General features: G+C 36.3%; 1 protein-coding gene across 1 annotated transcript; it reads left to right on the top strand.

Moving 5' to 3' along the window:
* Window positions 1–8,434: 8,434 nt before the first annotated feature.
* Window positions 8,435–11,013, top strand: LOC137402816 (uncharacterized). Its single transcript, XM_068089323.1, has 4 exons — window positions 8,435–8,439; window positions 9,129–9,448; window positions 10,405–10,836; window positions 10,976–11,013. Exons 1-4 carry the CDS (start codon window positions 8,435–8,437, stop codon window positions 11,011–11,013), a joined length of 795 nt encoding a protein of 264 aa, XP_067945424.1.
* Window positions 11,014–12,286: the final 1,273 nt, after the last annotated feature.

Consider the following 12,286-nt stretch of genomic DNA (forward strand, 5'->3'; position numbering starts at 1 on the left):
TCAACTACTCATTGAAAACAAAACTGCTCATTTTCTGGACACCAGCCCTTTGAACTGTGATAATGGCTGCTATATCTTGTTCAAAGTTGCTATAAAACAAATGCAATGAATGACTTGGGTTTGACTTTTAGAATTTCTTTCATTAAAATGATAAGTAGGAAAATGTAATCTACTTCCATAGCAATAAAGTAAAGGTACAGTTTTACACCCAAACTAAACTTTACGAGTCTCTCTATCAAGTTCAAAAGCTGAATCTGGTATTTAATTGTGTGAAATCGAGCAGTTGTCGAATGGACTTGGAATGACTGAACAAAAGAATGCTCAGCAGTGAAGCAGGTGGGCATCACATAGCTACTACAGCAACATTTTAAAGTGAACCGAACCTGTAATGGTTTTTACTAGACTAAAACTTAAGAGTCTTACGTAAACTATCCAGTTTTTCACTGCAAGTTGCTGACTTATACTTCTTTGCTTCTGTCAAAGGTTCATCACTCATTTTGTCAACGGCGTTTATTATCTCATTATTCTTCATTTGAAAAATCCTCGGCTGCAGCGCTTGAAATCTGCTCAGAAATTACTGATCTGTTAGTAAATCTTAGCAAAAGCCTAAATTTCTGAATTTAGCTGGCCATGATTTGGTGCATTACTCGTTACAACACAGGATTGCACCGGCTTTGCCAGATATACATGTATATACTAGCTGTGCTACCCGGCATTGCCCGGGTAATAAAAAAGTCGTTGAATAGAAAATTGATTTGTATTTAACATATAACAAAATTTGCCATTCTAACTTTCAAACTACATATCATGAGAAAAGTGTTTTGTGCAGTTGAAATAAATTAAGAGAAAAAATAAAAACAACTGTAAAGATTTTTGAACTTTTTTAAACAACTGGAACTTTCAAACTTCATACCATGAGAAAAAAAGTTTTTGTGCAGAACAACTAAATTAAAAATAAATAAAACCAATATTAAGGTATAAAAAACACTGTAAATTTATAATTTCATAATTTTCAGCAGTGTGCAGTATATCTTTTAATAACGTACAGCGACACCTCGGTTTTCAAACGTATTCGTTCCAGAAGGTTGTTTGAAGACCGAGTTGTTCAAAATCCAAAACAATTCTCAATAGAATAACTTTATGTAAATTTTAATCTATTCCAAGGCAAGAAAACAACTTTGATAAAGTATTTTTTAAACATTTTACACCATAAAACGTACTGTATACTGCATACTATAAATAAAAATGGGTAGATATAGATCGTGTTCAATTTTAATAAAAGCTTTTTTATTTATGATAATAGAAAATGAAAACAAAAGTAAACCTTTCATGTATTTTGCTCTTAAAACATCAAAATCATTAAAGGTTAAGATAGAATGCCAAAAAATTGCAGAAAATGATAATGAAACAGCAAAAATGCAGCGGACCAGTTACATCAAAAATCATAGGCAAAAGAAAAATTAATATAAACAGCAATTGGACGTTTCTTCGCATCTTTGAAGGAGAATCCTTCTCAAAAAAATCTAAGGTAACTTGACTGGAAGAGTTCCTCCTTTGCAAATTTCTTCGGTAGAGGAGACGTCGTCCTCGACGGCTCCTCCCTTTTTGTAAAGAATTTACGAAAGAAATTTACAAAAGAAAAATCTTTGTAAAAAATTGTTTATCCGTTTGTAACGAGTCTTTCCATGCTGTTTCTGAAGCTGTTCCCATTTCATTGCCCTTGCTCTGGTTTGGTCAAGAACCAAATTTATGTTCAAGATCCGAGGCGAACAAATATAAAAATCTTTGGTTAAAAACCAAGTTAGTCGAGAACCAAAGCGTTCGAGAACCAAAGTTTTTCTTTATACAATTAGTACACAATTGCTAGATTTTAGGTTCAAAATAAAATTTTAGATATCGTGGGTTAGATTAAATTGGCCCTAATGAAAAAAAAGCAAAAAAGCATTGTGTTGCTTAAACTTAGGTCCAAAATTTTTTTTAACAGAGGCACCGGAACGCGTCGACACAAGACTAAAATAATAAGCACGAGCATGGGGTATGCAGTATATGATAACGCTGCTGATCACTATGCAGTTCTAGCTCAGTGGTAAAGCATCGAAGTGAGAAACTTGTTGATACATTTGTTGTGAGTTCAAATCCATCAAAATGTGGAATTTCAATATCAAGATTTTCATAGCTATAACCGGAATTCAAACAGACATACATGTATATCATAAATGTCACATGACATATGACATAAATATTTCAGTGTTTTTTGAATAAGATGTTTCGAATGTGTTAATGGAGCCAAACTAATTCTGTTGTAGTTTTACTTGAATGTTATTTGCCGTTTGTAGTGCTTTTAAATGCACTTATTTATATACCAAGTTTACTGTACCTTGAGAGCACATATGCCCTAATAACACTTCTTAAGGTTATTGTTGCATTCATTTTCTTTATTTAGTTTTTACTGGTATATCGTTTATTGATGTGTATTTTACTTGCTTTTCAGTGATTAAAGTTTTTTTGATGTTATTTTGCAATGACATCACTATTTCATGCTGAAAAATAGAATTTGTTCCATTACATGCTTCAACTAACTGTAAATATGCTGATCTAATTTTGACATTTTAGAGAATTCATCGTTGAAAGTTTGAGACATGGTTGAACTTAACATGGCAAGTGTAAAATTGCAATATAAATACAGGGGGTTGTTGAGTTAAAATGGCTTGGTTTATATGCTGACTCAAGGTTTTAAATGCAATCATTATATCTAAAATGATACACTATTTTGGTTGTGCCAGCTGGTTCTTGCTTTGTCAACTGTAGGAGCATTTTATTAAGTTCTTAGATCTTACTATGACTCCAAAGTGCAAGACAGAATCTTCTAATGGCATCTAAAGTGAAGCTAGATAATAATAACAACAACAAGTTATTTATTCAAAATGCGCTAACTTATGTTGAAATATGACCTACTTAAAATTGAACCTATCAAAAATTTTATTAAACTTTAATAAAAAGTATAAGCATTTTATATCACTTGGGACTGGTTTATTTTTGAGGCAATTTGACTAACAGGATTTTTCAGGTTAAAATCGGCAAAGGCTACTCGCGGTTAAAACAGTTGAATTCAAGCAAAGGGATTATGATAGCGGTTATAGTTTTGCTTTGGCAAAGACACCGACTGAATAGAGACCCGCAATGCTGCATACTGAATGCAGTAGCTGATATAATTACTAAAAAAATAGGTTGCAGCGCAAATAGTGGCATTATTTTGTATATATTTTTCCTCCGAGCATCTCAACTGTGAGGAAGTTTTGTCGATTTGACTCTTGAAATATCCTGACAGTCGAATCACATCAGACTTAAAAAACTCAAGTGATAAAAAAATACAACTACATTTTTGTAGAATCTACTATAGTTTTGTGAAAGCTCATTTTCAAGTGTGAATCAATGTTGTAAGCTGAGAATTCTCTGTAGGTGCAATCTTTATTGCCCGCCGCCTGTTGTAAGCAATGGTTGAAAATTGAGAAAAAGTTGCATCACACGAGATTTGAATCATTAACCTTCAGCTTCATTGACTGACACTCTAACACCTGGACCAATAGACTACCTTCTGGTAGCTCTGTGTGGCGTATGAGTGTGTGCAAATACGTGTGCGCCGGCGTGTGTGCGGTTGTGTGTGTGATGCAATTGTGTGTGACTGTGAGTGTGCGCCCCTACGAGTTTGTTTGCATGTGTGTGTGTGCGTATGCGTGTTGGTGCATGGTGTGCATGCATGCATGTGTCTGTGTGTTGAGTGTGAGGGTGTGTGAATGTGTGCTTGTTTGCTTATGCGTGTGCATGCATGTGGCGGGTGTGTTGAGCATGTGTGATGTGTATGTGTGGGTGTGTGTGTGTGTGGTGTGTAAATGTGTAATTAATAAAAATCATGAAAAATATCAGATCTCATCTTGATTTTTGTGAACAAAAAATAGAGCTTTATATAAAAAGCCATGGTTACTAATAAGCAAAAACTTTCAGAAAGCACAAAGAAAAAGCACAATGAGAAAGCACAAGTAAAACCATGAAACTGCTATTATAGCAGCATATGTATTTAATTGATTGCAAATTGCTAGCTGGATTATATTGCTGGCAATATAATCCAGCTAGCAATTTCAATAACCCTGACCTAAATCAGTTCTATTGAAACCCTGCTTTGAGACTGACCTAGATTAGTCCTACTGCAATACAGCTTTGAGACCGACCTAGATCAGTCCTACTGCAACACTGCTTTGAAACCGACCTAGATCAGTTCTACTGCAATACTGCTTTAAAACCGATCTAGATCAGTCCTATTGCAACACTGCTTTGAAACCGACCTAGGTCAGTCCTATTGCAACACTGCTTTGAGACTGACCTAGATCAGTACTATTGCAACACTGCTTTGAGGCTGACCTAGATCAGTCCTATTGCAACACTGCTTTGAGACTGCCTTGGGTGAGTCATATTGCTGTGAGACTAACTCAGTTGAGTCTGTAAGTGCTGTATTTCTTGTTATTTCTGATTAAAAAGAATACACACTTATCTATTTTGAGTTAATATTGATGGTTTTAGAAAACCCTTAGATATTACCATCATTATTGCTTTTAAGTTCATTAGGGAGACATAATGCAGGTGTATTTTATTATACCTACACAAGTGAACAATAAATCCCAAATTTGTCCCAACATTACAAGTAAACTGAAACTAGAAAAGAATCATTTGTTTGTAGAACTAGCTAATGTCAAATGCTTGATTTGCCTTTCATTCTTAATCATTAGGTAAAAAGCACGTCAAAAATTTGAAGATGTTATTTTATTCCATACTCCAACTACAAGGACAATTTTGCTTACACAACGCATACAGTTAAACAAAACTTTGTTATAACTCTTCTCGAGAATTCTTCTGAGATTCTCTGTTTTTCTCAAACTCTTCTATCTCATATTCTACTATTGGATCATTCTCAGGGATCAGTTTTGGACAACCAGAATCCTTGTATATCTTCATAGCCTATAAGAATATGACAGCGGAAATAGAACTTCAACTTGAAGCCATTCAGTGAAAAGGTGGTGACAAAAGACAGCACATCATCATCAAAACACAGTCGATGAATCATGCGCACAGTTAGAGCAATATAGACTATAAAATTATAGATACCAAAATTTCACACTGAGTTGGTTCAAAATTGAGACTACAGATTTTAAAAATTTTGATACTACAAAAAATATCAAAATGTGCGTGGCTATTGTAAACTTATTTTTACAATATAGTTGATTGAACCATTATAGGTAAGAGGCTCATATAATCTGATGTTTTATACATTCGGATACATGTAGACCCTGTCTCACGTCTACATGCAATTAAATTCATTTAAATTATACTAGTGTCTCTTTATGTATCAAATAGAAACATGTACTCAATATTATAAAGTTTCATTGATCGTTTGAACATGAAGCCAAATATTCCATATTGTAACTGATGAATATGCGAAACAGTACATTAACTAAAATGCATCGCGCTACCAGCTGCATTTTAGTTACCTTATAAAACTTTATTCAAGGAGTGTTACAGTCAGCTCAAGAAGCTAATGTTTTCTTCTACATTCTATTAGACAGTTATATTAAACAGCTATATTAGACAGCTATATTAGACCTCTCTATTAGACAGCTATATTAGACAGCTATTATATTAGACAGCTATATTACACAGCCAAATTAGACAGGTATATTAGACAACTAATATAGACAGCTAATATTATAGACAGGTATATTAGACAGCTATATTAGACCACTCTATTATACCGCTTTATTATACCGCTCTATTAGACAGCTATATTAGACAGCTATATTAGACAGCTATATTAGAGAGCTATATTAGACCGCTCTATTAGGCAGCTCTATTAGACAGGTATATTACACAGCCAAATTAAACAGCTATAGGCCTATTAGACAGCTAATATAAACAGCTATATTAGACTGGTATATCAGACAGCTATGTTACACAGCCAACTTAGACAGCTATATTAGACAGCTGTATTGGACAGCTCTATTACACAGCACTATCAGACAGCTACATAAAAACCTTTTAGTGTAATAAAATGTTATTGACTCAGAAACTAATTAAGTAGTTGAAAACAACAATTTAGAGCTTCAGAAACTTTAATTTAGCTTTACAACCAAAGAATGTTTACTCTTTAAATTAATTAAATTAAACAAATAATGGTTTTACATATAAGCATTAATTAGGAACTTCCTGCGTTTTTCAGGAAACATTTTTCTTTTCATTTTTCCAACTTTTCTAAACTGAAAGTTTTTGCCTTCGTGTTAGAATTATTAATACTTTCATATATGAGCCAAATTTAGTTAATATCTTTGGTTCTCAAGAAATAAAGTTCTTTGGTATTTTTGTAAACTACAGAAGCTGGAAATGAGTTTCATGCTCAGGTTGACACACTCCTTACCCTGTCATATAAAGCATTGATTCTACAGATTTATCAACAATTTATACTTACTTCTTCTAAATTATTCATTATGTTTTGCTTTCTTCTCTCAAATGTAGGTTCACTTTTAAGTGCAGTTTTAACTTTATACAGACATTTTTCAACACCGGCCTGCTGTTCTTTTTCTGCGAGCTTTGCGAAGTAGACTGGAATCTTTCGGATATCATAGCAACTCTAAAGTACATAGCGAAAATTTCAATTAATGCTTCTGTTTATGCCATATTAAGTATTGATATTTGTTTTTTTTTTATATAAGTTTTTGGCTCAATAAAAATATCAAATTAGAGCTAAAAGTATAAGAGTTTACTAAAATAGAAATCAGATTAGGAGATAAATGAAAGACATTTTACATAACTAGTAATAGTAACCTTGATTAAGTTTTATTAAAACTAGTACGCTGGTAGTTCATGCCTGTGACAGACCGCTATGTGTAATAAATACAATATATCTACAACAATTTCTAGATACAGAAAATGGTCCAGATGGCAGCACTTAGCACTGGCAATCTGTGTATTTGCGTTTGATACACTGCTAGTGTGGCTTTAGACAGATGGGCTAACAGACGGACATGACTGTTATAATAGTAAAGATGTTGTTGGGTCTATGACAATAGATAAATTGATCTCTAGGCTGTGAGCAATTGTCCCCAGTTTGCACAGTCTGATGAGCTGCTAGAAAAAACACTTAATTTGGCACGACCAAGTTTTATCCAACCAACCATCATATTTTCTGACAATAGCCAATATCAATTTTAGTTAATTGGTCTGGCTCAAGATTTTTGTGAACACTTGCGGACATCTGTGGATAAGGGAATACGATATGCATGCAACATTCACAATCCTAACCGTTTTTGTAACGATTTGTAATGAAAGTAGTCTGAGTAGTTGCTTTAATGATTAGGCTTTATGGTGCTAAAATAGCATGTGATATACTACACTATAGTATGAATAACTCAAAACATCTTATATACATATACATCACATATTGAACCGTTGAACTAAAAAAACTAAAGATTTTAGAGTTGCATTCTTGAAAATTGCTGTATGGTAAACAACTTTTAAATATTCTTGATATAAATTGAGCACCATAACAGCTATACACATTACTCATGCAAGTTAAGCGGTGTATAAAGTTATTTAAAATATAAATTTTAAAATGATGTCAATTAAGAGTATTTGATTTATGTCCCTGTTTGCGGAAAGAGCTCTTGTGTTACTCTAGTTTTTTTCTGAATCTGGCTAAAAATATTCGACTTTTCAATTAAATCTTGTTTTGCTTACATTTCATTTGTTTCAAGTAAACTACTGATATAATGACTAAAACACCGTCACGCACATCAAAGGTAACATTTTAACTTTCAGTGAAACACTCTTTAAATGTATTCTAAGAATAAACATATTTAATTCACGCAATTTTTATTTGTACATTTTGGCACAAAAAGTCAAGATAGGAGAAAAATTGTCTAGCCACGATGGCTCTATTGCATGTGCATGTGGTCTTTTGGTTGTTCCCTAATAGTATTTCTGGTGAATTACTGTGGAACGTTCAAATCGCATGGTACAGATGATCCGAACATGCCACCTATTGAAAGGATTTGCTGAGCCAGGGTTACTAAGTTACAATTTTAAATTAACATGAAGTATTTGGCTTTTAAAGTAATTGTAATTTTCAGTTGCACTAATGGGCTGCTTTTTGAATTTGCTGAGTGCTTCATGCATGTGAGATTGTAAGTTTGCCTTGGCCCTGTTGGCATGGTCATTATCGAGGCTTGCTTTACACGCTCTGCTTGCCCTTTTGCGTTTTGGCATGACTCGTCATGCTTTGTGACAATGCTCAGAGAGGAGTTGAGTAGCAATATGCCTCACACCTTTTTGTGCCGATCAGCATTTGCTAGATTTAGCGGCGCACAATGAAGCGAGGCAGCCAACAGTTCCCATGAAGTCAGTATTAAATCAGATTGTAATGAGGATTATTTGGAGACAAAGGTCAGAGTTTTACCCATTGTTGATAATTGAACTTAATAAAATGAATACTGTGTTTCCCTGTAACCTTGGGCATGCTTATAATTATCTTTAACCATTAAAAGCATCTATTCTGTTGTGATTTTTGAAATTATAAATGTCATAATTGCACTTTCTATTGATCGAAGTGTTTTAATTGCATCAAGTTTGATTCATTTAATCTTGAAATATCCTGGCAATCCGATCACCTCAAACATAAAAAAAAATGCAAATATTACAAAATACTGATACTTTCTGATAAAAATCTTCAAATTTTGCGTGGTTACCTTTAAGTGTGGTAAACTAGTATCTAACTCGTTTAGGTGAGGCGAGCCGATAAACAGACTCAGAGGTGAGCCGATAAACAGACTCAAAGGTGAGCCGATAAACAGACTCAGAGGTGAGCCGATAAACAGACTCAGAGGCGAGCCGATAAACAGACTGAGAGTGAGCCGATAAACAGACTCAAATGTGAGCCGATAAACAGACTCAGAGGTGAGCCGATAAACAGACTCAGAGGTGAGCCGATAAACAAACTCAGAGGTGAGCCAATAAACAGACTGAGAGTGAGCCGATAAACAGACTCAAAGGTGAGCCGAAAAACAGACTCAGGGTGAGTTGATAAACAGACTCAGAGGTGAGCCGATAAACAGACTCAGGGGTGAGCCAATAAACAGTCTCAGAGGTGAGCTGATAAACAGACTCGTGGGTGAGCCGATACACAGACTCAGAGGTGAGCCAATAAGCAGACTCGAGAGTGAGCCAATAAACAGATCCAGAGGTGAGCCAAAAAAACAGACTCAGGGTGAGCCGATAAACAGACTCGTGGGTGAGCCGATAAACAGACTCAGAGGTGAGCCAATAAACAGACTCAGAGGTGAGCCGATAAACAGACTCAGAGGGGAGGCGATAAACAGACTCAAGGGTGAGCCGATAAACAGTTTCAGAGGTGAGCCGATAAACAGACTCGTGGGTGAGCCGATAAACAGACTTAAGGGTGAGCCGATAAACAGACTCAGAGGTGAGCCAATAAACAGACTCAGAGGTGAGCCGATAAACAGACTCGTGGGTGAGCCGATACACAGACTCAGAGGTGAGCCAATAAGCAGCCTCGAGAGTGAGCCAATAAACAGATCCAGAGGTGAGCCAAAAAACAGACTCAGGGTGAGCCGATAAACAGACTCGTGGGTGAGCCGATAAACAGACTCAGAGGTGAGCTAATAAACAGACTCAGAGGTGTGCCGATAAACAGACCCAGAGGTGAGGCGATAAACAGACTCAAGGGTGAGCCGATAAACAGACTCAGAACTGAGCCGATAAACAGACTCTGAGGTGAGCCGATAAACAGACTCAGAGGTGAGCCGATAAACAGACTCATGGGTGAGCCGATAAACAGACTCAGAGGTGAGCTGATAAACAGACTCAGAGGTGAGCCGATAAACAGACTCGTGGGTGAGCCGATAAACAGACTCAGAGGTGAGCCGATAAACAGATCCAGAGGTGAGCCGAAAAACAGACTCAGGGTGAGTTGATAAACAGACTCAGAGGTGAGCCGATAAACAGATTCAGGGGTGAGCCGATAAACAGACTCGTGGGTGAGCCGATAAACAGACTCAGAAGTGAGCCGATAAACAGATCCAGAGGTGAGCCGAAAAACAGACTCAGGGTGAGTTGATAAACAGACTCAGAGGTGAGCCAATAAACAGACTCAGGGGTGAGCCAATAAACAGTCTCAGAGGTGAGCTGATAAACAGACTCGTGGGTGAGCCGATAAACAGACTCTGAGGTGAGCCGATAAACAGACTCAGAGGTGAGACGATAAACAGACTCAGGGTGAGTTGATAAACAGACTCAGAGGTGAGCCGATAAACAGACTCAGGGCTGAGCCAATAAACAGTCTCAGAGGTGAGCCGATAAACAGACTCGAGGGTGAGCCGATAAACAGACTCAGAGGTGAGCCGATAAACAGACTCAGAGGTGAGACGATAAACAGACTCAAGGGTGAGCCGATAAACAGACTCAGAGGTGAGCCGATAAACAGACTCAGAGGTGAGCCGATAAACAGACTCAGAGGTGAGCCGATAAACAGACTCAGAGGTGAGCCGATAAACAGACTCAGAGGTGAGCCGACAAACAGACTCAGATGTGAGCCGATAAACAGACTCAGGGATGAGCCGATAAACAGACTCAGGGGTGAGCCGATGAACAGACTCAGAGGTGAGATGATAAACAGACTCAAGGGTGAGCCGATAAACAGACTCAGAGGTGAGCCGATAAACAGACTCAGGGATGAGCCGATAAACAGATTCAGGGGTGAGCCGATGAACAGACTCAGAGGTGAGCCGATAAACAGACTCAGAACAAACTGTATATATATATATATATATATATATATATATATATATATATATATATATATATATATATATATATATCTAAGCTGCTTGTTTGCATCTATAATTTCTGTACATTGAAGGTGAATGTCTTGAGTTACTCCTTACACAGCCTGACTAAAACTACTCCTGGCATAAATAAATCTTGTCTTCTTAAAATAAACTTTATTATACAATGTAACTGTATACACAAATCCGCAGCGATAACAGTATCCAGACTGCCCTACAACACTTCGCTTTGCTCTTTTTATACAGAGCTACTAAAAACACAACTTGCTATCGGTTAAAAATTATATAGCTCAACCACATCAGCAAAACAACATTTTGAGCACAATAAAGGGGAATTACCTTCATTTAGAGGTGCCTGGACATAAAAAGAATAATTTTCTACAAATAATTGAACCATGTACGACTTGGTATAATATTTTCCGAAATAAAATATGAGAATTGACATTCTAGAACAACCAGTAATTATCTAATTGATTAATTCAACTATTTACATAAGCTACACCATAGTGACAGTATTAGTGTTTATAATACCGTCGCTTGTCTACAGCCTACCTCACAGAAGCAAATTATTTACCGCTGCTAATAATTTAATTATTTGAACGAGCGAGCGCATTGGTACCACCTTTTCCTACCTGGTATGACACAGATCCGGTGGGGTTGCCGGACTCCCCAGCCTCAACAAGACGCTAGCACAAGCGATTCCTCGACAACGGTCAAGGTCACCCTCGCTCATTTGCAGTGACACAGATCCGCTGGATCCTCCAGTAAAAACCGAGTTTTGCTGAACTCCATCACAGACCCAACGGCGTCTTTGAGGGCCACCACTTTGTTCAAAAGAGTTGTTCTTGTGCATTAATGGTGGGAAGTCTTTCTCGGACGCTATGTAGCCATTCATTAATGGCGGATTACTAGTTTTTATAACATAAGCACCAGTAGAAGACGAATCTAAATTAATGTAGATGTTTATGTTACTATAATTGCTCATGAGGTATTATGTTCAACTATAACAATGTTTTGTTATTTGAGTTGTACCTAGTAGATCCAAAACTACTAGAAGAAAGTTGTAATTTAAACTCTCTTTTCAAACTTCTGCCTTTGCTTTTATTTTTAACCCTTTCATAGCCAACCATGTACAATATCGGGTATCTGCCTAGTGCCGCCATTTTACTGAAAATTGCAAATATTGTTTCATGATATGTAAACGGTTTTTGTTTTGATTTCAATCCCTATCTAGAACATTTTTGTTAGATATTATATTTTGCCAACATTTTAGCCAACATTGCTATGCAAAGGTTCAATGAATCTATACTTTGTGCGATCATAAAGCTATGTGAAGCTACGTTTAACGTTATCGCTAAAACGATCCTCCACAATGTTCTTTACTC

The sequence above is a fragment of the Watersipora subatra genome, chromosome 8 (genome assembly GCF_963576615.1).
Source record: "Watersipora subatra chromosome 8, tzWatSuba1.1, whole genome shotgun sequence".
NCBI lineage: Eukaryota > Metazoa > Bryozoa > Gymnolaemata > Cheilostomatida > Watersiporidae > Watersipora > Watersipora subatra.